The sequence below is a fragment of the Triturus cristatus genome, chromosome 3_1 (genome assembly GCF_964204655.1).
Source record: "Triturus cristatus chromosome 3_1, aTriCri1.1, whole genome shotgun sequence".
NCBI lineage: Eukaryota > Metazoa > Chordata > Amphibia > Caudata > Salamandridae > Triturus > Triturus cristatus.
In genome coordinates this window covers 179,018,856-179,046,254 of record NC_140583.1, presented here as the reverse complement: position 1 = coordinate 179,046,254, position 27,399 = coordinate 179,018,856, and the positions used below count along the sequence as shown (strand labels likewise).

General features: G+C 43.8%; 1 protein-coding gene across 1 annotated transcript in view; it reads right to left on the bottom strand.

Moving 5' to 3' along the window:
• The window catches only part of BBOX1 (gamma-butyrobetaine hydroxylase 1), a 704,161-nt gene that overhangs the window by 598,089 nt on the left and 78,673 nt on the right, over positions 1-27,399 (bottom strand). The window contains exon 3 of the mRNA XM_085643632.1: positions 17,435-17,549. Coding sequence (XP_085499758.1) covers positions 17,435-17,549 — 115 coding nt within the window. The remainder of the gene's footprint in view (positions 1-17,434; positions 17,550-27,399) is intronic.

Below are 27,399 nucleotides of genomic sequence, written 5' to 3'. Positions count from 1 at the left end.
AGCGGCATGATCTAACGTTCTCCGCCACTTGCAGAACTCAGCGTAGCGCGGTGAAGTTTTTTGGTCACTTCCACAACACCTTTGTTCAGCTCCCTTAGGTCCACACACAACCTCAACACTCCACTGCTCTTTCTTGCCACTACACTGGAGCCAGTCATTTTGTACCTTCTACTTCTTCTATCTCATCTTCCTTTTCTAACTCGCCCAGGTCCACTCGCATGTCCACTCTCAACGCTAACAGCACATTGCATGCTTTTCCATATATTGGTAGTACTCCCTTATCATGAGCATGTATACATACCCTATGAGGAAACCTAATTCCGCCCTAAACACTGATTTAAATTCTTTTATTAAATTTGGTGTGAAATTCTCATCCAGGAGATCATCTTCTCCAGGTTTCACCAATTCAACTGATTCTTTGATAACAATAGGTGGATCATTGTTTGGATCCAGCATTATACACTGATCTCTTAGGTGTAAGCAGTTTAAGATGCTATTGTCTTTTGCAGAAACCTATATCTTGTACTCAAGCACACCTACAAAATAACCTTTTAATTTTATCGGTTCCCCTCCATAGGTGTACTGTCTGATATCCAGTTTCCTAAGGGTCACTTTTCCCACCAACTTCTGATTGGAGAAAACATTGGACACAAATGATATCTTAGCCCGTGAGTCAATAATCCCTTGTTTCTTTCCCTTCCACTAGGATGTCATCAATAGGACAGTTCTTGGCCCCATTCTCAACTTGCAAAACAATTTGTCCACGTTCAAAGTCAGATTCACCATTGTGTTGTTCTACAAGCACTTCTTTGACTTTGGCTTATATCCCTTTACCTTTGCATTCATTCTGGTAGTGGCTTTTTCAGCCACAATTCCTGCACATGGCCTTTAATGCTGGACATTCTTTGTGGAAAGCCAAGTGACTATTCCTCTCACACCAGATACACTTTCTCTGGTCATTAGTTTTCTCCTTCAGCAGTTTTCAATCTTGACACCCTTGCTTTTGTTTCACCACATTGATATCCTGCCCAGAGTCCTTCTCAATTATATCAACACATTTCACTGAGTGTTCAATTTTCTTCACTATTACCAACACTTCCCCAACAGTGGGATCATCCTTTTGCCAATGTTCATCCCTGATCTTTTCAATGCTGCACCCCAGAACAAACTGGTCCTTTGTTCTTTCTTCTACAGTACCCATAAACATACATGGTGCTGCAAGTTTCCTCAAATTTGTGATGTAATTCTCTATGGATCCACCTCCCTTTTAAACCCTCTTGCCAAAATGGTATCTCTCAAGAATGGTACTGGCTTTGGGCAAGTTGGGGTTGCCCAAATTCCTCATAAATACATCATATTAATTCAAATCTACTGCATCATTATCAGACAAAGCAGGAAGATAATTCAACCCTTCCTGCCCTTCGGGTCCTAAGCAATGCAATAAAAGAGCTGTTTTTCATTCAGAGCTCAATGTTGCTCTCCATATTCTGTCGAATCTCATACATTTCTTCCACTTGTTCCATTTTATACTGGGTTCAGCTGGTGATGGCAAAAAGAATGGAAGTGCTGTAATGTTCTGCATGCTTTACTGCCAAATAGACCAAAATGAACTAACTACATCCAGTTAACTAGTGCAACAATTAGCCCACCAGTATCTTGTGCATCGCACTATTATCATTACATTTGCATAATGTACCCCCAATAGTTTACTTGACTGTTGACTTTGATTTGAGGAAAACCCACTGTTTCCTTTTGCTATCATTCCTTATTCTTGTGAATACAAAATCCCAGAGGCTATTATAATCGCCTAAGTTGTACTTGTGAAGGGGGGTGCCTATCACCCTCAGCACACAGGCACCAATTAATTTGTTGTAATGCCACTTTAAATAGCCTAATAATGGGCATTATCTGTACCTTTCACTTCCTTGTGAAGAGGCATGCCTATCGTGTCAGCTCATAGGCACAGGGCACAGGCAAGATTATTCCTTTTTTTTCCTTTACTTCATTGTGAAATGGCATGCCTATCGGCATCAGCACACAAGCCCAATAATTACTTTTGCGCAGGCAGTAGCATGCCTATTGCTGAAATTATTGCAACGTGAGCAAAGCAAATGTTTAACGTATGCACAATGAGCATGGATGCCTGTCACTGAAACCAATGCAGTTGAATGATGTAGGCCAATAAAAACATGCCCAATTGCACAAAGTGGCCTTTCTGATGTCGGTTTATGATGTTTTCTGCAGGGAATCAGGCTTGTTTCTTGCGCAATGAACGCTCGAGACAGGTAAGCACTTGAGACACTTCACTGTCTCTCTGACGATTGTGGCTCACAACAGGCATGCTTTGGAACACACTCACGCCGGCACATCTCCAAAGAATGCGCTTGAGTCTGCGATGCCCGAGACAACACAAGCCGAAACACACATGGGGCCCCACGGCAGCAGTTAAAGTACAAGGTGGGGTAAAAATAAACAATCTTACGCACTTGGATCTATTCTCATGGTAAAGTGCCCTCTCTTCTTCTCACCACACAGAATGCACTGACTCCAAGTTTCTTTGAATGCACCCAGTCGCGGGTGGGGGAGGTCGCATGGGGAGGGAGGGGTCGCGCGGGCACGTCGCACGGAGGATTTAATTTTGAAAAAAAACAAAAAGATTTCTGACGCCCGGGTCCCGCGTCATCTCTGTTCCTGCTCTCCTGCCTCGGGCAGGAACAGGAAGCAGGAAGCCAGGCTCCCTCCCCTAAGCCAATTACAACGCTGCAGGCAGCGCTGTGATTGGTCGGGCTGCCGCCCAGCTGGGGGCTTATGGCGAGGCTATGTTCTACATGCAGACTGCCTGCATGGAGAAGGGCAGAGTGCGCATGACTGGATGGGTCACCTAGAGGGCCGACCAAACAGTCTTTGCACACTCATGAGTGGGCACACCACTCCTTCCCTGCCCTGCTCGCAGAGCAGCCTAGCTCACCGGCAACCAAATATAAATTGGTAATAATTGAAAGTTCTTACCAACTTATGTTTCTGCTTCTCGCACTGCGAGAAAGCAGTGGGCCGATGCTTCTTCGCCCTAGTGGAGGAGCCGCCTCAGAATGCACCTAATGTTTGCGCATGGGATGTTGAGATGATTTCTCTTTCTTTTCCTCGTCTTCTAGCTTCCTAGCTGCCTTCTAGCATCTTTCTTGTTCCTCTTTTTTTTAAATCCTGTATTTTCGGCTAGCAGCCAAAGGGAATGGGCGCTCACTAGCGCGGCTCCCGCGCCCTCGTCCGCTAATCCGGCAATTATTCTGAAAATTATAGCAGCAATGACCCCATAAAAATGTAAAAAGAAAAAAAATACGACTGGACTCTGTGACTGCTGAGGTATCCCTTGTGTGGGCCGATCTCCGGAACATGAGTATGAGAGTTAAGAAGGTAGAGGAAACTACCAAACAAATCACTATGGGTACCTCCCAACTGAAAAGGCAGATTGATGACTACGAAGGCAAAGCACGTCGAAATAACATGCGCATCCTGAGGGTGCCGGAGGGAGCAGAGGAACCGGAAGCGGGCCTTTTTATTGAGGAACTGATAACGAAATATATAAATCCAAAACGTCCCTCTATTTCTTAATTGAAAGGGCTCACCAGGTACCAGGGGGACGTCCCAGACCTGGGACACCACCTCGTCCATTATTTGCTAGAATCTTCAATTTTCGAGACCGGGAAGTGATACTTCAGACAGCAAGGAATACCCACCTATATCACTGGAGAACAGGCAGATTTCCTTTTTTCTGGATTTCACAATGGAAGTCAAGACTCAACGTCAAAGTTTTCTGGAGGTGAAGAGGGTGCTCAGAGATCAGCATATAAAGTATGCTCTTCCCGGTCAAACTATGCGTCGAAGCAGAGGGGAAAAATTAGTTCTTCCCCACCCCAGAGGAGGCTTAGGACTGGCTGGAGGGCTGGAGACAAGTGGGAAAGCCAAGCAAGGAAAGACACAACGGAGCAAGGTGGACCAGACCGGACAATTTTCGAGGCCCAAGTAATGATCCAACGGGGGGAGGACCGGGCACAACTCCTGGCAGCTGAACTCGCAGTGTGGAATAATTACCAGTGATGGACTCAGAATACAGATAAGTGTATAACAGATTGTGGGCCCAGGGATGGAAGAGGGGAGACCAAGGATACCTGGGAGGGTCGCCTTACGAGACCCCGGATATGACATTGTCTTACTATCCAGAGCGGGGATGGGGGCGTATTAAAGACCATATGTTATTTGATGTTACGACTGAGATGGGCTGTGGTTAACTAACTTAACATGTGAACCGGTTACAGCTTAGAAGTGTCGATCAGAACAGGGATGGGCGAGGAGGGGGAATAAGCTGCTTCCCATACACCTACTTATTCAGGGGGGGGGGCGATGGGCACTCTGCCGCGTTGGGGAGCGGGTAGTTTGAATTCCACTGGCAGAGGGGCAGGGAGGGGGATCAGTTCGGGGGGGATTTGTTATGTTTAGTTAGCATACAAGTGACGTTACGCTATGCACGTACACTAAGCTTATCGCAATTCTCCATCCAAGGCCAGCACAAACTAGCAAATATATTGGTAGTGAGCGCGGCCATACCCCACCTCTTGTCCTACAGACAGGACAGAGGGCTCTCGCCATCAACAATAATCATGATGACCGAGACTTGTGGCTCGGCTTTGACCCTCAACAGCTAGAATGACTACACAACTTATGACACTTCACTAGCAATCCTAAGCTGGAACATCAACGGATGGGCGATGAAATTAAATGGGTAATTGTTATGCAATACCTCAAATGCCAGGCTCCCGATATCGTCCTCCTACAAGAAACACATTTGGTGGGTAATAATTGTAAGGCTCTGACTAGATGGGGGTATACATCCGGGTCTGGAGGCACAGGTTTATTAATCAAGAAATCCCGGGGTAGGTTTGCGATCCTAGAGGCTAGCTGGGAAGGGAGGCTGGTTAATATTATCTCAGTTTATGCCCCCTCAGCTTTGGGCAAAGAAACACTGGTAGACCTTGGTACGGTCATGCTCGATCTTCCAATTGGCACGCTGATCCTAGGGGGTGATCTCAATATGACATCCAACGACCAGGTGGATAGACAACCGGCACGCCCCACACCAAGGTGAGGTGGGCATCTATCAGAGTTTTTGGCTGCCATGGGCCTCACAGACATATGACATCACTTTCATCCTAACCTGACACAATACACATATTACTCTAATGCACATCGCAGCCTCTCTCGCATAGATTATCTTTTGACCCACTCGGCAACCATCGTGAGCTTCTGGAACCCATGTTGTCTCCCACATGGTATTTTGGATCAGTCCCCGGTATGGGCTGAAATCTCACATAATAAACAGCGGCAGAGAACTACAATAACTATAAATCCCTGGTTACTCAAAATACCAGACATCAAAGAACGCTTGCAAGAGCACTCTGAAAACTATTTTAAAGAAAACATTGGGTCTGTAGATTCAGCATGGGAGTATATATGGGAGGCATATAAAGAGGTAGTAAAGGGATAGGCACCAGCTCTTAAAATGGGATATATTAAGAAACAACGGGCACAGTTAGAACAAGTGGAAAATGATCTCCAGATTTTAGAGGCGGAATAGACGCAATCCTCTACCGAAGACACTCGACATAAATTACAAACTAAACAGCTTGAATATAAAAACATGGTGCGTGAGCAGGCCGGGGCAAATTACTGGCAACTCAACACAGACTGTATGAGCTTGGGGATAGGGCAGGGAAGCAAGTGGCATGGCTGGAGCGGAGAGGGCTGGCCGAGCGGTGGGTCCCCCAGTTAATTATTGACAGTACCCTGACTATAACAGATCCACAAGAGATAGCGGAGGCATTTGCAGATTACTTTGAATAAATGTATACTCCATCGGTTACTGCCACCGCTGATGACTCCCGACAGTTTCTGGTGGATCTGCCACTGCAGGTTTTGTCCCCCAGTGAAAGAGAGGCCCTGGAGAACGAAATTACTGTAGAGGAAGTCCAAAAGGCGATCAGGAACATACAATCTGGGAAGGCAATGGGCCCCAACGGGATCCCCATTGAATTTCTCAAATCTAATAGCACCCTATTTAAAAGACATGTATAATCAGAGCTATGAGAGGGGATACCTACCAGAGGATCAAAGACTTGCCTCCATTGTTGTCATCCATAAACCAAGGAAACCCAAGGGCGAATGTGGTTTATATCGGCCCATTTCATTAATTAACGTTGAGGCCAAAATTCTCGTGAAACTACTAGCTTCTCGGTTGATGCCACTCCTCCCCTCGCTCGTGCATGCAGATCAATACGGTTTTATGCTGGGCTGCAGCAAAGCCCTTAATCTCCGCAGGCTCCACAATGTGCTTGGCCAATAACACGTCATCGAGGGGGATGCCATAATCCTATCACTGGATGACAGAATGGCATTCGACTCAATAGAGTGGCCCTACCTCTTTGAGGTGCTATAGCACCTGGGATTCAGACCAACATTTTTGGGGTGGATCAGGCTGTTATATATGGACCTCACAGGACAGATCAAAGTCAATAACCACACACCCCGTGTGTTTCCGCTGAAGAGAGGCACCAAACAAGGATACCCCCTGTCTCCCTTGATAATTTCTCTGATATTGGAGTCTCTTGCGGCATGGGTCAGAGGGGACGTTCTGCTAAGGGGCCTGAAATGGGCAGAGGGACAAGAGGATAGGTTATCTCTCTACGCGGACGATATCCTGCTCTATCTAGCAGCCCCCATAAAATCGCTCCACAGAATCTATAATATTGTTACAAACTTCAGGAAATACTCTGGATACTCAATCAATTGGTCTAAGTCCGTGCTTTTTTCACTACACGGGCCGGTTCCTAAATTCCCACCCGGATGTGCAGTCGAAGTGGCTTAGACTGGGTTCTGCCATCTGGGAATATACATTACCCCGGATCCTCACATTTTCTATATTAATAATCTTGTAGCCCCCTTGGTCAGGCTGAGGTCTGATGTGAAACACTGGATGACTTTGCCTCTTTCTTTAGTAGGCCGAGTGACCCTTTTTAAAATGCTGGCGTTACCACGCATCCTCTACATTATACAAAACTGCCCGATTAAAATACCATAGTCTTATTTCAGAAGCGTCGAGAGTGAAGTAAGGTCCCTGTTATGGGATGGGAGGGCCTGCATAAGTTGACTAGGAGCTGGTATGATGGAGGTATGGCTCTCCCGGATATACGCCTCTACTACTGGGGCTCACAGTTGGTGGTGGTAAACCACTGGGTATATCATTCCCCGTCAGACCCAGCCTATCTCCTAGATAAATACCAGATGAGGAGAGAGGGATACTTAGGGGCTCCTTATTCTAGGACCAGCAGAGGTCGCTTCTTTGGCCCTACAGCTCAGACCATAGCAGTCTGGAAGCAAGCTAATAAGAAAGTTGGCTGGCTGGACGTCATGACTCAGTCTACGCCGCTGTGGACCACTCAAATACTTGGGATGTTATGCCATCAGCCTGGCTTCGATAGGTGGGATACCATGGGTATTTCTAACATCAGTCACCCCTTGGAAAAAAGGAAAAATTTTATCATTTACACAACTAGCAAAAGACTATGACTTGGTGCGCGGTGAGCTCTTCCATTATCTGCAGGTTCAACATGCTCTTCAAGCCGCCCTATCTGAGATTAGGGAGGTATCAGAATACTCCCTTCTGGATGATAGGTTACTTACGGAACCATTGCCGAGAAAACCAATCTCACTAACTTATCGTAAATCATGTAATAACTTGCCCGACCCACTTAGGCGCCTTTGTGAACAATGGCAGGCTGATTTAGGTATATTAGAGGATGAGGATTGGCAAGCCGCACTTATGTCTCCGAGAGAATCAGCCATACCACTCAAGTTTAGGCTTATCCAACTGAAGGTACCACACATATCGTATTTCGCTGGGGCTACACTCATGAAAATTGGGCGACGGGAAGACACCTCTTGCCTTAGAAGCAACCCTTTACCACACTTTATGGAACTGTGCACACATTATGACTCTTTGGAAAAAAGCCACACTGCACATGTGCAGGGCCAGTGGGAGGGAGATCCAACTGACGCCGAGATTGGGGCTGCTGAATATTTGGGAGGCAAAAGACCTTACTGAAGTGGAACAACAATGGGTCACCCTGGGTTATACACTAGTAAAAAGAGCAATTACTATGCATTGGGGGAGTGCTGATGTGCCGAATGCAAGGGGTTGGGCTAATTAGCTAGATAAATGCATGATTGCAGAAAAAGAGGTGTTTAAATCCAGAGGATGCCCCAAGAAATGGAAAAAAAATGGGGAAAATGGAACATTTATCGGGGGAATATGCACCTCTCCTACGGTTGAGATGGAGATGCGAGAACAACAAAGAACTGACTACTTATAAATCAATGTATGTGGACCTACTAATGCCTGACAACTATAATGCATGTTATGTAAGATGTCTGATAAGATATTGATAATGTCTCACTGGTGACTGTTTAACTTTATAAAACAATAAAAAGATTTATTAAATTAAAAAAAAAACAAATCCTGTATTTTCTTCGGCACCAGTATTGAAGCTGGTTTCCTCACTGATGTAAGATTCGCAGGGATGTAAAGTAGTTAAATGAAGGTTTATTAAGATTCAGGTTACAGGAGAATCATCGGAGCCACCTTCTGGTCAGACCCCAGTTGTAAGTCAATTTGTTTTTCAGCTTTGCATTGGCCCTACGCTTGGCTGACCAAGCCAAATATCTACTGATATGCTTGTTTTCTTCATATCTCTATTGCAAAACAGAGTTGTGGCTCAGAATTTCTTTTGACGTAACAAATTCCTACATCTCAAGCTTTGCACAGCAGAGTTTATTTTTTCCTTCAGGGGTTGGTAAGGCAAGATAACTTGCCATTTCCTTAGAAAATTCCTTCTCAAACCGTGATCTTTTTATCATTCTCTTACCATGGATCTTATATGCAATTACTTTCCCTCTGAAGAAAGCTTTAAGAGCACCCATACTGCAAATTCCGAACCTGTATTACCGTTAGAGTTAACAAATTCCTTTAACTCCAAGCGCATATCCGTAACACACTGCTCATCTGCTACCAGGGATTTGTCAAAAACCCATCTATATCCAGACTGGCACCCAAGGTAGTAGGTAGGAGGCTGGTGGTCTACAGCATCCGTCCCAAACACCCAAGACTCCCTTAAATATCCGTGAGGGCCTATCACATACTAGAGGAAAAGAAATTACACATTCATGAGTCTATAACCATTCAAATCTAGAAAAAAGTGGAGCCCCACTATCCCTTGCTCCCTTCTTCTTTGTGCTGTAGGGACTGGAGAAATACTTGCGCTGTCTCAATTGACTGAAATTTTTTAAACTTTCCTTTATGGAGAGCTTTCAATTTGGATTGCTGGCTAATACCAGCAGGGACCCGAGCTGCTAAAAACAATTTATCATGCCTTTAAAGTCCTTTCTATGCCTAGCAGAGAAAGCAGACATATCTGAAAAAATCTTAAATAAAAAGTTATCTGTGGTTTATACACTTTGTCACGAATGGCAGATACCATAATCTTTTCTTTAATTCTGAAATCCCCAAAGTTCACGATAATCGTTCTTGGATATTTGGAATTGGAGTACTGGACTGCGAGTACATAATGAGCCCGAGCAACAGTAAGGTCGATCTTCTGTGTTGCAACCTCTGGTCACACATATTTAATGATAAGATCAGAAACAACTTCTGTCACTGATTGTCCATTCTCGCGGCCTTTGGGGACTCCAGTTATAGGTAAGTTGTTTCTTCGCGACCGGTTTTCCGAATCGTCCACCTTGATTTGTAGATTTATTAATTCAGATTGTAGCTTGTTTACTTGGTCAGTTTGTTGAAGTACGCTCTCTTCCAGATCTGAGATCCATTGTTCTGCTTCTGTAATGCTTGATGTAGGCTGTTGGATATCGAATTGGATTAAGGACTGTTGCATTTCTGTTCTTATTTGAGCTAGTTCCCGAGACAATTTCATGCTTTTTAGTACTGCAGGATCTGTTGTAGTAGGGTACCCATACTCTTTGGGCATTCAAGTGTCGATGAAGATTGCAAAATAGCCAAATGTACAAGCAGTATTGTTAGCAGGGCTTCAGTTGTAACTTCCATAGCGGTGTTAAACAAGAAGGTATCAGCGGTTGACCTTGCCCCCATCTCACCAGAGGAGCGCTCATCATGCATGTCAAGGCTTGTGACTGGCTTCAGTACTATTACGCTTGTCGTTTTAACCTGATGTTTTGCATTAAGGCCAAAGAACAGCGGGTAGGCTGACTGCTGCTTGATGGAGGCCCGTTGCTGTCAAAGGTTCAATTGGAATAGAGGGGCTCACTTCTAATTTCAAGGGAGAGGTATGGTTTAGTAGGTTTGAGGCATAGTCTATGTTTCTATGAGTATCTTTAAATGGCAGGGATCCCAATGTAGCAACAGAATCCTTGGGCCCCAGGTGACCATCCATTTCTCTAGAGCAAGGGTGCCCAGATATCTTATTAGAGGAGTCTTTCATGGGCTTGCTGTTAAATAGCCTCTATTCCATCTCTTTAGAAGAGGAATTACCACGTCGGCGGGTTTTCAAGCTCTATGAGGAATTTGCTACAGGTTTAGGCTTTACAGAGGTGTCTTGAGAGATTCTTTTCATGGTCCTTACCTTCTAGGACATAGGAATGTGGCCTGGGAGGAGGACGCAAGTCACACCCAAAACCTTGTTAGGCCACTTCCGCACCCGCCTCCCTGGTCACCAACAAAGGGGCTGCCTAATGCCAACCCACTATGGAAAATAGGGCCTCAAACCATGTGGATAGCCCAAATAGGCGTAGTTAATATAATGTTAATGTAATGACGCCATCCAAGCAGAAAAAACTGACCTGATTTCAACTGTGTAAGGACATTAGACTTCGAAATCTCTGAGGCCAAAGCTCCGTCCTTGTGCCCCTTCGTTTTGAGACCCTCGCCTCAGCCTCCGTCTCACTGCGGCTCCCTATGGCTCCATGAGCCGACAAACACAGCAGCTCGACCTCAGTCAGGCTTCTGACGTCTACACTCATACAGGCAGCTTGTAACTTTGTTCAGGCTCCCCACTTTGTTTCCTGCTCTCTAGGTTTTGCCGTTCCCCGCCGACTTAAAGCGGCTGAGAGTGGACCGACCGCCATCCAGCTGAGTGCGTCCTTGTCAGCCACCGCCACACCGCGCTGGCTCGCCGTCCACCAGGCCCATCCCACCTTCAGCCACAGAGCATGATGGGAGCTCCCATGACCATCCTCCCAGCTGGAAGTCAATCAATAACATTACCTTGAGAACATTCCTCATCATGATGTTCCAGTGGAATGTGACACAGTCAAGCCTCAGAAGCCCCAGGTTACCACAGATTTGTGTTTGACTCTATCAAATCCAAGTACATTGCAACTGTAATATTTGATCACGTATTTATGGGGCAGCTTACATAAATATGCAAACATTTATAGAAAATTCATTTTCATAAAATGTAACTGATAGGAAGAGCTACACCTGAATGTTCAATAAAAATATTATTTTTTTGAAAAAGTCTTCAAGTTTTTTCAAAAGTAGCTCTAGATTTCAGAACAATGTTTATTTAGGAAACAACATATTTTGAGATAGTCGCATAGGGGAAGGTGATGGGAACAAGATCTCTTTTCAGAATCATCAGATATCCAGTAAAAGAGGAAGTCTCAGCTTCCCAAACACACAAGTCTACCATAAAACCATTATTGTGTTTCCTTGGAGGCTGTGACATCAGGAAATGACACAAAAAACTTTTAAAATAGTCTGGCCTGAAAGGTATAGCTTGGATGCCCTTGGCATTTAGTGTTTGCCCATCATTCAATGACATAGCTATGAGAGATTAAAAGCATAGCAACTTAAAAAGAATTTGAATATCTCTTTAAAAGTCTCCAATTACAAGATTTCAATTAATGTTTAAATTCAGACCAGCTTGGTAAGAATATATATTTAATCCTGCAGGGGCAGTAATACTGGATTCATGTAGGAATCCTATTCTCAAATTATTTATGTTTTCAGTTAGCATTTAATGACTTTTCTTTTTCACACTAGTATCTCAAGTACAATTGACTAATGTTTGTGCACAAGGAAAACTATGAATTTGAGTAGTTTTACTTGAAAGTATAGCTAGCAAGATGATTGTCATCCTAACATTACAAAAATTACTTTCCATTTTATTAAGTGTAACTGAAATTGGCAATCCACAACTGCTTAGATGGATATGGAAAAATCGACCACCCAAGGTTCGGTCTAACCCATTGACCCATATCTTTAAAAAAGAGGTGAAAAAGATCCCAATAAACAGATTCCTCTCCTAAAAGTCAAGATGAGCCTGTTGCCTTAGGCGCATTGGCCGGTACAAGTGCTTTCATACTAATACAAGGTTGAAGCACATCAATCCTTGTAGAACCCACACAAACATTGTCCCCGGGGTTCCTGGAACAGAACCGATGCAAAGCAGAATCATTAAAAACTACCCTGGCGAACACATTCCAATGATTCATACACAAATATTATTAACTCTGTTACCACATACCATATCTTGCTGGAGTTCTTAAAAGTATTTGTTTTTATTAGATGTTCTTTTTATGTATCAGCTCTTCATTTGTGTTTATCTATCATATATACAGCGCTCTGATAACCTTAGGTTATGTTCATGCTTAATAAAACACCAGAAATATATAAATAAATAAAATTGACTTTTTGAAATAGATAATTGTTGGAGAAATTACCATCCTGACATCAACTATTGAATATATGTCGTAACTGGTTGTTACGATTGGGAATAGATTTGACTTGCAATACATTTAGATTATAAGATTAGGGTCAAAACATCCTACAGTTGCCAATGACTATTATTTTCACCCAAAAAATGAAAGTCAGTTTACATGTAAATTTGATCAAAATTATTATTGGTTGTCTCTTGCTCTTCTGCTCATGTGTTTGTTTTGAATCTTTGGTTGCTTTACCATGACTTAAATACTATTTTATAGTTAAACAATTAAGTTCCATTTCAGTGAAATTGAGCTAATACAAGTCAATAACATCTAAATAATAAAAAATAGGACACATTTAACTACGATAAAATGCTAGTAGAGCTGGTAGCCTGCTGTTCCGCAAATGATGTAGAAAACTCAAACTTAATTGCGGTAACAATATTAATTGGAGGACAAAGAGATAGAGATATTAGAAGGACATTCATCAACAATTCTTAGTTGTCTGTATGGTCAACACAATGCTGATAATTGTACACTTGTTTAATGCAGATAATTATCATCACAGTGGAACTTAAAGATAGTATTTTAGTAACTGTAAAACACTGTATGATCATTTACCTTTAACTTAGTTTTCCAATTCAATAGAAACTAATCAAAAGTATGTTTGTTGTATAGCTGCTTATATATGAAATTAAAATGGCAGTCAAATAGTGTCTCTACTCTGAGTGACATCAAATACTTAAAATCTGCAATTTCATTAATTCACATTAAATAAATACAAGTATGAAATCAGTTCTGTTGCAGTATGGAAGATAAAAACAAGTTACTTGAGGCAACTGACCATAGTAATAATAATAATAATAATACTGAAGCTTGTATTGCGCAACAACTACCTCAAGCAGAGGTATCCCGACGCTCTAGCAGCAGGCATTGCGCGCAGAGAGGCTGCAGCACTACAACCCAGCCTAGTCAGCCCTAAAGAGCCAAGTCTTCAAGGCCTTTCTAAGCAGGTCTCTGATTTAGCCTGGTGGAGGTTCCCAGGCAGGGCATTCCACATTATGGCTGTTCTAACTGCGAGCGCTCTACCACCCAGACGTGCTTTCGCAAAGTGGGGAGTACAAAGCAAATTTTGAGAGTTTGACCTCAAAGCTCAATTTTGCTTATAGCAGCAAAGTCTTTGTTTAAGGTAGCCGGGGCATTTTCCATTGAGAGTCCGGTAGGCCAAAGTCATGGCCTTGAATTCAATTCTTTTGGCTACTGGACCTCAAGAACTTCCGGCCCATCTCGCTGCTCCCGTTCCTGGCCAAGGTCATCGAGAAGATCGTCAACAGACAGCTAACCCAATACCTCAAAGAAAACGGAATCCTGGACCCCTCCCAGTCAGGGTTCGCCAGCAACCACAGCACCGATACCGCCCTCATCGCCACCACCGACGACATCAGGACACTGCTGGACAACGGAGAGACCGCGGCCCTCATCCTCCTGGACCTCTCCGCCGCCTTCGACACCATCTGCCACCGCACACTACGTGCACACCTCCACGCCATAGGGATCCGAGACAAAGACCTGGAATGGACCACCTCCTTCCTCTCCGGCACAACCCAGAGCGTCTGCCTCCCCCATGCCGATCCGAAGCCTCCGAGATCATCTGCGGCGTACCCCAGGGTTCCTTCCTCAGAACAACGCTGTTCAACATTTACATGGCCCCGCTCGCACACGTCGCCCGACAGCACAACCTCAACATAATCTCCTACGCCGATGACACTCAACTGATCCTCTCCCTCACCAAGGACCCCATCACCGCCAAAGCCAACCTCCACAAAGGAATGATGGCCGTCGCCGACTGGATGAAGACCAGCCGACTGAAGCTGAACACGGACAAAACGGAGGTCCTTATCCTCGGCTCCAACCCTTCAGCCTGGGATGACTCCTGGTGGTCGACGGCACTGGGGGCAGCCCCGACACCCAACGACCACGCACGCAACCTGGGAATCATCCTCGACTCAACGCTCTCCATGACCAAGCAAGTCAATGCCGTCTCCTCCACCTGCTTCAACACCTCCGTATGCTCCGCAAGATCTACAGGTGGATCCTGACAGATACACGAAGAACAGTCACCCAGGCCCTCGTCAGCAGCAGACTCGACTACGGAAATGCCCTCTACGCAGGAGCCCCGACCAAGCTCATCAAATGACTGCAACGCATCCAAAACGCCTCGGCATGACTGATCCTTGATGTACCAAGCCACGGCCACATCACCCCCCAACTAAGAGGATAACCTTCAAGCTCCTCATCCACGCACACAAGGCACTCCACAAGACCGGCCCAGCCTACCTCAACAAACGGCTTTCCTTCTACATCCTCAACCGCCAACTCCGCCGACCTCGCACTCACCACCGTCACGCGCATCCGAAGAACAACCACTGGCGGGAGGTCCTTCTCCCACCTCGCCGCCAAGACCTGGAACACCCTCCCACTGAGCCTATGACAGAATCAAGACCTGCTGACCTTCAGGAGGCTACTCAAGACCTGGCTGTTCGATCAGTAGTGGCCCCCGCCACCAGCGCCTTGAGACCCTCACGGGTATGTTGTGCGCTCTACAAATGTTTGATTGATTGATTGATGTAAATGCCAAGAGACATGGTGCCGAAACGGTATGCATCTGACCAGTCTCGCAGCCGCATTCTGTATCCTCTGGTGGCGGCAGATAGAATATTTAGGAAGGCCAAGGTATAAGCCATTTGCGTAGGCTAGCCTAGATGTCACTGTGGCATTGACTACGGATTTGCGGCAATCTTCCGGTGAGAAATGTAAAATATTTTGGTGATTTCTTAAATTACTGAAGAAGGTAACGTTGACCTGCTGAATTTTGGCCGAGAAGGTGAGATCAGCCTCCCATCTCACACCTAGATTTCTGATTTTAATGGCGGGTGAAGGCGGTGGACCCATTTCTGATGGCCACCACAGATCTGAAGCTGGCAATGGGCCCTTTCCGAAGAACAGTACCTCTGTCTTTCCTGCATTGAGTTTTAATTTGTTTGTATTCATCCATAATGCTATGTCTCTCAGACACCCTTTAAAGTTCTTGAAAGCATCTACCGTCTGCTCTTGAAAGGGGAAAACCAACTGGGTATCGTCAGTGTAGGAGATTGCTTTCACTCCCCAGTTGTCAAACCAAGAGAAAAGCGGAGCTAGGTAGAGTTTAAAGAGTAGTGGGCTCAGTGCTGAGACTTGAGGGACACCACACCAAAGATGTGTGGGCTTTGATTCAAATGGTTGTGAGGCGACTCTCTGGGTGCGACCGCTTAAATATGATTTCAGCCAGGTCAGCACCTTCCCCCCAAAGCCCGCATCTTGTAGTCTCTGGTCCAATATGGCATGATCAACAGTGTTGAATGCAGCAGGCAGATCCAGGAGCACCAGCAACGCTGATGCCCCTGAACCTGGCGACCATCTCACTGACTCAGCCACCTCAAGAAGAGCGGTCTCCGTGCTGAAACCCGCCCAGAATCCAGATTGTGGGTCATGCAGAAAGCCATTGCTCTCAATAAAGTTAGTCAGTTGGCACTGGACCAGCTTCTCCATTTTACCGGGTGCGGGGAGCAATGAGATTGGCCTAAGATTGTTGAGCTCTCCTGGGTCACCATTTGTTTTTTTTCTCAGGGGCAGAAGCGTCGCGAGTTTCCATTTGTCTGGAAAGACGCCAGTGTCAAGAGAAGTGTTCCAGATATGAAACAGTGCCCCAGTCAAAGAAAGGGACAGCATTTTCCAGAGTCTAGGAGGGCATGGATCATCTGGGGCACCTGCTCGACATTTTTGAATTTCTGCTAATGACTCTTAAGGCAAGAGAGGTATGAAATTAGAAAACGGCAGAACCTCCACCGCTTCCAGTGGTGTATCTAATTTCTCTGTTGCCTCTGGTGCCGAGAAGGAGTCGCAGACCTTTGCAATTTTATTAGCAAAGAAACTAGCAATATTTTCACACAAAGCTGGAGAAGGTATCACTTCAGTCTCTATTGCTTTAGGCTTAAAAAGGTTTGGAGAACCTTAAAGACCTCTCTACTGGAGTGATCTGCATGGTGGATACTCGAGACAATATAATGGAGTAATGGAGAAGAAGTCTTTTGAAGTTTCCTCCTGTCTCCCATCTGGTGAGAATCAGACTTATTTAAAAATATTCAGTTCACCCATTGATTGTTTCTCACTGTCACTGTCAGACTGAAGGTATCTCACAATAACAAGTGATTAGAGCTATGACCAATTAGTGGAGAGCTGTATGAAAATATGATTAACAGAGTTTGCAAGTTTGCATTGTTAAGTATTTACTCTTAAATAGTAGCCTAAGAAGGAAGACAGAAGGGAAAAACTATGGTTATGATCTCTTCGTAACCCTTCATGGGTGCATAGGTTGCATGAACTGATTTACTACTAATTATCTTTAAAAAGTGTAAGGATTTGAAAGTATAGACTTTCATAGAACAGATTATGGTTATCATTTTCGATGATATGAAGAACGAAAAAGTTAAAGTGAATTAGCAAATAATTTCTTAGATGCTTATAACATTCACCCAGCAGTAGGGACCATTACAGGGTATTGATCTATCTTATTTCACAAGTATAAGCAATGTAATTGAAATAACAGGTTTACCTAGATGACTTAATTCTTCTTGCATTTGAGCTCTAGATTGCTTAGAGAAGCATCTTTTCTTCAGCCAGTCAGCATCAAATTCACTAGTGTGTCCATCGGGCCAAGTAATACATACCTGTAAGAAAATGAATACAACACATTGATCAAAAAGGAGTTGGATACATGTGACAACAATTGTAGAAAGGAAAATCAATGGATCATTATACTTCTGGTGCATGTAGTGTATTGAAAGCATTCCGATAAACTCTTGAACAGATAACAGTAACTTAAGAATAAATAATACTTATTTTCAGATAGAACTCATAATAGTCAGGGTCACAATTGTAAAATAGGGGTAGCATAGCAAGATATTATTCAACAAATTGCATTCTTATTTAGGAAAAGCAAATATGGCACCATGCAAAATGATGAAAAAATGTTTTATTCATGAGATTAAACGTTTTCCCTCGTCATAATTTGTTGTTGGCCTTATCACAAATCTACCTCCTTTTTGAGTCCACATTTTGTTACATTATAATTTGTTGCTGGCATTATCACAAATCTTCCACCTTTTTGATTCCTTAGCTTTTAGTCATTCTACTTCAGTATTGAGCTTATTTTCACAACATCTATGATAACCAGGTCGGGAAGTCCTTCAATAAGGAATGATGACTGGTTGTCTGTCAGGACATTGAAAGAGCAGTACAAATCTGAGTTAATATTTGTCAAGCTAACAAGGCAACTGAAAGAGAATGATATCCACGTCCACAATTGCTGATATGATAACCCAGCTTAATGGTACCAAAGTCTTCTCTCGCCTTGATCTGAGCAAAGGAACCCATCAGTTGGTTTGTTCAGATATAAGCGACGAAGGGCCAGATGTAAGACACTTTTTAGCAGTCACAAACAGGGAGTGGGTTAATTCGCGACTGCTAAAAAGGTTTGTGGTATGTACAAACCCAATTTCCGAGTCGGTAACCTGTGACCGACACGCAAAATAGGGTTTGCGAGTCACTATTTGTAAGGAGTGTGCCAGGGGCATCCCTTAATAATAGCGAGTTGCACTGGTATGAACAATTGTTTTGCGACCGCATAGCACAGTTACCACCTACATCTAGTAGGTGGTAAGCCAGTCGCAAACGGGAAGGGGTCCCGAGGGGACCTCTTTCCCTTTTTGAATGTATGTGTAAGTGTTTTTTAAGAGCAGGCAGTGGTCATATGGACCTCTGCCTGCTTTTAAAAAATTAAAAGAAAACTTTTAATTCTTTTCTTTTAAATGAATTCCAAAACCTAATGAGGTAGGTCTTTAGCAACCCCATTAGGAATCGAAAACAGTGCCTGAGACACGTTGTACAATCCATTTTTAGAATCACAAATTGTGTGTCGCAAAACATCGCAATTTGCAACTCGCAAAATGGAATGGTTGTACATCTGGCCCAAAACGTTGCCGTGTCATCAGCTGCAGAACTGTTTTAAGATGTAATTCGCCACATAATACATCCTATCATGCATGCTTTCAAGTACAGTGATGATATATTGGTATTTGGGCCCACACTAAAGGAACATGATAAAGCTCTTACACAAGTGTGCCGTTTACTTGCTAATGCATGTCTGACTTTTAATGAAGAGAAGTGTGAGTTCCACAAAACAAAACTCTAATTCTTTGGCCACATTATATCTGATAAGGGATTGACTCCAGATCCAGCTAAAGTGCAGGCTTTGTCAGCCACCTGTGATGGCTTCCACAGCTACTGTTCTCAGTACATCCATGATTTTGCCACAGTAAGTGCCCCAATAAGAGACTTAACTAAACACAATGCTTCACTTCAATGGTCACACAAATGTAAACAAAGCTTCCAGAAAACAAACATGCAATAGAGAACACCACTGAAAACAGCCTAACTTTGATTCAAAACTACATATAGAAATTGTTGTTGACACTAGCCCGATAGGGTTGGGTTCGATTCTTGACCAACACAATAGGCATCCAAATGCTTGCAGGCATATTGTGGTATGTGCTAGCAGATATTTGTCACAAACTGAAAGTGCCTATTCACAACCTGAAAAAGAAAGCCTAGCTGTGGTGTGGGCTTGTGAACATTTTCACGTGTTTCTATATGGAAAGCATTACACTCTTGTCACAGATCATCAAGCATTGCTTACCATCTTTGGTAATGCTAAAAGCCAAGAGGACCCTTGTATTGAGAGGTGGGGGTTGTGACTGCATGAATATGACTATACTACTGTGCACCAACCAGGGTAAGATCAAAACCCGGCTGACTACTTTCACAAGTGCCAGTACAATGTCATAGTGCCACTTTCAAAATAGTTGAAGCCTACATTAACTTTATCGTAAAGTCCAATACACCTGCCACTAGATCAGTGTAACAGATCATTGCTGACACAAGCACACACAGTATTATGATAATACTCAAAGACATTATTGCACTTACAAATTACAGTGAATATCAGAAGTTTAAAAATGTGAAAGATGAACTTTTCGTTACCCAAGAAGGTATCGTCTGACGAGGTCTGAGGAGTGTCATACCGAAGAGTCTGAGACAGCAAGTCATTGAACTTGCACATGAGGGACATCATAGAATTGTCGCCACTAAGTGAGCTCTCTGAGACCGAGTTTGGTTTCCTCATCTTGATGAAAGAGTAGAACGAGAAATAAAGGCCTGCATCAGCATCCATTGAACATACAATACAATACAACACAATTCTAGAGTGCACAGCTACCTCACAAAGGCGTCACAACGCTAAACAAGCCTGATCTTCCAAAACATGTATGGGAGAAAACTACTGTTGATTCCTCTGGGCCCCTTGACAATGGACAGCATTTAATGGTAGTCATTCATGAGTATTTTCGTTTTCCCTTGGTGGAAGACCTCTCGCCGATCTGTCACAAAAAAGTCATTGGGAGGCTACAAGCTATTTTTGCAACATGGGGTGTTCCTACAATTTTGAATTCAGGCAATGGTCCACCTTTCAACAGTCAAGAAGTCAAAGACTTTCTAACTCATTTAAATGTTAAGCATCAGACAAGCACACCTCTTTTGACACAAGCAAATGGTGTTGTTGAGAGTTTTATGAGCACCCTAAAACGGCTGTCCAGAGTGCTGCACTGAAAAACCAGCTCTTTATTCGGCTCTTCGTGCATACCTGTCAACTCCCCATTAAACTGCAGGTAAATGTCCTGCAACACTGATGTTTGGGAGACACCATGAAGATCAAGTTGCCACAATGGACACTGCATGAGTGATTGATAATGGTGAACTTAGTCAAACAGATTCATATTTTCATATTCTGTTGCATTACCTGCACTAATGTATTGATGTATGTTGTTTTTGCCATGCATTGTCAGGATACTAATTCAGTAAGTGCATAATTTTGTAATTTTGCACAGTATTTATGATTTATGTCGTTTTGGTCTATATTTTATGTACAATATACTATATATATTTACATTTAACCCTGTGTGGAATCTCTTTTGAGGTGTATTTATTGTGTTGCTGTTTGAATGTGTTACGCAAACGCTTTACAAATAGCCTCAGATGATAAGCCTGCCTGCTCTGCACCAACCTACCAGAGGGTGAGCACAGGTTATCTTTGGTGTGTAACCTACATGCCATGAATAATAGAGTGGTGGGTTCTGTCTGGCTTAGGTGCATACCCTAGCAAACCAGAAACCCTGTTTCTAACATAGAGGTAATAAGGAAGTTTTCAGTATACCAAAACAGGAAGTGCTGTGAAAGAAGGTGGGAAATTTGTGGGAAAATAGTTAGAATTGGGCCGAGAGAATTCTACATTCTCTGGTTATTGTACATGATCTTACCACCACGTCATCAGAAAACTCCTGGATGTGGCAAGAGAACAAACATCCTTCAAGAAGAAGATGCTGCCAGAAGGCTGGAAGAAGAAGACTCAAGGACTCCTGACTTCCTGGCAACCATGGTCCAGAACTGCTCTACATGGTTCAGATAGTTGTCCTTCTTTTTCTTTTCCAGTTCTATGGATACAAAGAGCAGAATGACCCCTAACATCAAGAATGCCTTATTGCACAGATATCTGGTGCATAGAAACTTTGCCTAAAGGCAGCAGTAGTGGCTGCGGGGAACTGTTTGTCTTCTGTGATCATGAGTTAAATCATATTACACACTCTTGTAATTTAGCAATTAATTGGGTGGTTGGTTGACTGGGGTGGGGGTCCTGGCCAAGCAGCAACCACAATCCTTGTCAGGGTAAGGCACAAGCTAACCCTAAATTAACTTTTGCCAACCCTCTAGTAGCTTGGCACAGAGCAGTCAGTCATAACTTAGAGGCAATGTGTAAAGTGTTTGTGCAACACATCAAACGGTAATAAAGGGAAACAAACCACTCAAAAAGGATCCCATACCACGTTAGATAATTAGAACATTCTTTAATAAATAAACAAGACCAAAATGACAAAATTCATATCCGTAGAACTGGAGATATGCAATTTTAAAGACCTCAGTAAAAATAGTGCCAAAAAGCACAAAGTACAAATGAGGATATCTGGTCGCACTGGAGTGGGAAAAAGTCACAAGTTCAGGCACACTGACTGTGATGGAGGACAGGCCAACAACAGGGACCGAGCTATGCCCACTGAACAGAGTACCTTAAATCCTGGTTTGCAGATCGAAGATGAGTTGCGCAGTCAAATCGCTGAGTTGGTTCTGAATAGCAGCATGGCTGCGGTGCAAGCATACAGCGTTGTCATTGAGGATCGTGCCAATGATGCTTGCAATGCATAGTCCGGCGTCAAGGATGCGTTACCCAGTCAGGGAGATGCATTGGTTCTGAAGAGCTGAGAGGTTGGAATGCAGAGTGCATCATCATCATTGAGGCTGTTGTTGATGCGGGACATGAGGGCATGTGACAGGGATGCATTGTGCATGGTGGTTCCAATGAGGCTGCCAAGGCGATGAAGGTCTAAGCGATGGGTCTAATTCATGCAACAGCGATGATGCCTCAGTCCTGTGGGGGTTGCTTTGAGCAGCAGAGGAGATCTGTCAGTTTTGCTGGATCCACAGACGCGAGGAGGGCACCTTAGGCCCACTTCCAAGGGTCGCCGACTAGGGGGGCACCACTTGGCGGGGTAGACTACCAGATGGCAGGTGCCGGCGTCGAGGTTCTTGGCGCCTTCTGTCCCTGAGGCTCAGGTCAGGAGGCCAGCCATCTAGCCATTCGAGTCACTGTAATAGTTTTGGGTTCAAAAGATGTAAATCCAGTCCTTCTTACCCAAGAAAGAGGGCAGAAGGCAGCAGGTCAGCACAATAGGGTAGCAGTCCTTTAGAGCACCAATCCAGCAGAGTGGCAGGCCTTATTCCAGGTAGAGCATCCTGAGGAAATAAAAATTGTGAGACCTATGTGTCCCCTATGTGCCCCCCAACGCTTTATGTACACATGCATGTATCCCATGCATTTCCCCTCCATGGCCTGTCTATCATGATGCTTATGCTATAACGTGGCCTGCCATCATCCAGTCTCCCATGAGAGAAACGACAAATCTGCACTGAGGCCTACACGTTTTGCATCATGTTTTCCTGCATTTTCATGAAAACCCATGTTTGTGGCTCAGCCAGAGCCGAAAAGAGGTTTCAGGCCTCAGACGCCCTGAGAGCTGCAGCTGCGTATCCTTGGCCTTGCACACTTGGGACTCAGCCAAAGGGGCCCTGTCCGAGGTGCCGAGACAGTATTGAGCACGGTTATCTGCTTACTCCTACTGAACCACATTCCTGCCTGGAGAAGGAGGAATAAACACGACCCGTCTGCAAAGGAGAGAGCCTAGCCTTTCTGTCTCTTTTTGTGTGATTGCAAAGCTCACGTCAGTGAAAAGCCCATAGCCCCCATGTAAGGCCTACGCAGTGAATGAAGAAATAGATGCCACATTGGCTCTTGGTGATGGGCAACCTATATCACAAATCAGTCCCTGCTCCGGACTTTAGATATCAGATAATACAAGATGTACTGGTCGTCCTGACACTGAAGGTCTCACTTCCAGACTCCCCGATTGCACAACAGCCCTTCCCCACGTCAGTTACACGTCATGCTCGAGTTGAGCACAAGTAAGGCAAAGTTCCAGTAAAGTTCCAGCTGATCACGCAACCCCTTCTAGGCATCCACCCACCTATGACATTCACCTATGATCATCAAGTGGACGCCCACATGGACGCCCACCTTCACGCCTACTTACACACCCACATGCTCTTATCTCATTCTCTCTTGCTCTGCCTGAAGCACTCCTGCTTACGTATATTATTGAATGTATATATACTGTACTCTGTGAATAAAGTTTGAGAATTCTGATCAGAAGACCCTTCCTGATCCCTTGTTCTGATGGAACCATTCTCCCTATAACTCGAGTTATTGGAATAAAGCCCTTTTGAACCTGATACCACAGACTCAGCCTCTTGCTTTATGCATGATCATATTGATACATATAGAAATTATGAGTGCGTAATACTTTATTTACGACATTAATGGCGCCCGGACAGGGACAAATCTCTTTCCCCACGCGCCGGAGATGAAGGTCCAGTTTTGCCCCCTTCCACAGCCGTGACGGACTTCAAGTGCGCACGTCGCGGGTTTTCCCGCCAACTCCCTCAGGCCAACGAAGGAGACGGACTGCGACCAGGCATCCATACGAGGCGGTGAGGATTGCGGATCGTCCCGACCCAGAGCCCACCCTGCGAGAGAGCTGTGTCCGAGGTTTCTAGAGATCCACCAAAGATACGCCATTCCCTGCGCAGCGTCAATGTCCGAGGCCTTCAAGTTCTGCTTCCCGGTGAGTTTTTCATGGGGGTTGCATAAAGACGGGTTCATTTAATGAACACGGTAAAGACGTGACTCACTTGTGAGACCGGTATGTTTTCAAGTATTCAAGAGCATGCATCAAGTATTCAAGTCAAGTATTCAGGTGAACCGATTTAACTGTATGAATGTTATTGTCTTAGTCAGGTTCAGTTAGGTTTGAATGTGTCAGGTTTTTATGTAAGTTTGTTTCATTGTGATTTTTGTTTTTGGGTCATTGTGATTTTTGTTTCCGGTTACATTCCAACATGCCGTTGTTTTCGAAACTGCGTAAGATATGTACCAGAAAAGGTGCACTAGAGGAACCAGTTAACATTCCGCCTAGAGACACACCTGGACATTTCATGTACTGTAAGCATGGTTTAGAAGCCGTGTTGTTTTTAGAACTATGGGTGGATTACACGAAGGATTTAGAGACAAAGTATCGATGGCCTATCACGGGAACGTGGGATGCGGAATGCATTATGAAGGTAGAGGAAGAGTTATGGAAGAGAAAATGTAGACCTGCTCAGAAGGATGCCATTGAGTTTTGGCGCAAGGAGTCACATAGAAGGACAGAGTAAGTGTTTCACAAAGCAGAGAGAAGTAGACAGGAGTCTGAAAAAGCCAAAGAAAAGAAGTTACAGGAGGAAGGGGAGCGGGTAAAAAGAGAACAGGCTGAAAGAGAAAAAAATACTGTTGTTGCTGGTATTTATCGCGTCCTTTCAGAGGAACTAGCAAGAGTGGCCCCAGTAGAAAGACCAGTTAGAGTGCCACCGCAAGTACCCCGATACATATAATAATGATATAGTAGCCCAAAGGTTCTTGAGCTTCCCACCAAACAAACAGCGCATAGCTGGTGTTTACATGGTCCAACATTTGATTACGTTGTCAAAAGGAAGTTGAGAGGGGTGTAGCTAGAGAAGGACCAACCCCTGTGATTTGATGACACCCCTAATGTACAAAGTGTTAACGAAAAAATAATTAGTGATCGGTTAAAAGTTTAGCTTGAGAGAAATTGTGGGTATTTCGAATTTGCAAATTGTTCAAGAATACAGATTTGTGTTCTTGGTGGTTCAGTGAGCCAATGTGCTGGGTCCAGACGGTTGTGGGTCCTGATTCACGCTGAACATGCAGAGACTCCCACCTATTAGAGGTTGATAAAATAAGTACCATTGTGTGAAGTACTACCCAATATCTGCCCTGTACTAGTAAATTATGTGCTGTACATTATTCACAGTGAGCGTTTCTACTAAACTGAGATTAGAAAAAATAAGATTACGACCCCCTGAGAACAAATTGTATATAAAAACGATTTTTCAATAGGGCGAATTATTGCAGTTTATATGGAATTGGGAAGACTTTTTGTCTTTGACAGCTTCAGAGTGAGGAGAAGGTGGGGGCTAGGATAAGGAGCGGAAAACGGGAGGTGAAATCACTGCTTAGAAAGCTTCTCTGACATAGCATCTGTGTAATGCCTACAGCCGGAGAGCCTTGAGGGCCAGGAGTAGATAAAAAAAAAAAACAGATGGCTGGCAGCCCAGGCTCAAGCCGCGCTGAGGGGCTATTTTTAGCTTCTCTGATAAGACAGGGCAGCTGAGAAATGAAAGTCGAGAAACCTTCCTTTGTTCGATTCTGAGCAAGACCAGTGCCCCGAGGAAATGTCTATGGAAGACTGTTGTTTTATTTTTTTAGCAAATGTTACATTGCTTCTAGACAAAAAGTAAAATGATGCTCTTGCTTGAAATTTTAAGGGCTATATGCCTATATAAAAACGATTTTCAAATTCAGACAATTTTAAATTGTGGCCCAAAGCTGCCACCAGTTGGATTGGCAAAATGATCCAAAGGTTACAAGTATGAGAAGACACATGAGATATGCGCCTTCAAATAGGAAATCAGGGTACATTGTGTTGAAATAAATGTATTTTTTTTGTCATAACACCTTTCCAAAAAGAAATGTTCGTGTGTTTTTCATTTTTGATTATTCTTGCTGGTCCTATGTGCCAGAAATAACGCAGTCAGTCCAGCTGACAGCTGCTCATCATTAGGATGAGCTTCTGTCAGATGGGGGGTGAGTAAGGCAGGAAAGGAAAATCAGTTATTGATTATAAGCCTGACAAATTAAGCAGGCCAGAATGTTCGCCTCTGAGCTGTAGGTGCGGTAATTGCGCATCACTGCTCATTTATATATATTATTGTATGTTATTGTAATTTGTCTATGCTTTCTGTGCTTGGTATACTGATGGCTTGGCATATGTATTTTATATATGTTTTGTTTTTGTGTCGTATTGACCAGTCTGTTTAGCATTAATACAAGTTCTCCTGGGCGTTACAGAGATGGTCGTGACGACGTAAATCTTTGTGCAGCACTTGGCTGGAACTTGTTCACAATTACTAAATTTCACAGACATGATATTACCATTATCATGCTGTCAAAATAGCAGACAACACGTTATCAGTGTATGTCTAATTGGTATTGGAGATGAATAAAAGAAGAAAAAAGGTTATGCAAGACTAAAATATGTGTCACGTGACTGCCCTTCTCTTATAGACAGGCAGCCTCGGTCATATGTTTCCAGATTGGACATTAAGGAACAATTATGATCTGTACGCTCGCATCTTAACACTTGAAATGCCTGTTTTAAATAAGGACTGCCACCCCAGAGTGACAACTCTGTCTTTTAGAATGTTGTAAACGGGTTTCCACAAATGAGGCTCGGTATTTAGGGTAATGAGAAAATATCTGACAGGATTTCCTTTTTCAAGTTTGCTTTAGTAAGCTCATTCTTGTAAATAGTGGCGCCAAAAGTTGACATGTTTTTAAATTAGGCTATTGGGTTTGGGCTTCTGAAGGGAGACGTTTGAATATGAAAGGCGAGGGATGCAGCTTATTGTATAGGTGGAAATTATTGCAAAATGACTGATTTCTTTAGCAGACAAATTATCAATTATGAAATTATCAAAATTAATAAATGTTCTTAAACTTGGTTTTCCAAATATTTAGGAAGCTTAGCATTCCTATTAGGGCCTCCTAGCATTAATATTGACTTCAGGTTGGTGTAGGTTCACATAATAGAGACATTTGCATATGAGATGTCATTTGGCCAGCCTATGAGCTCACACAATGAGGTTTGTACATTTGCTAGAAGGATTTCTCGCCATTTCAAA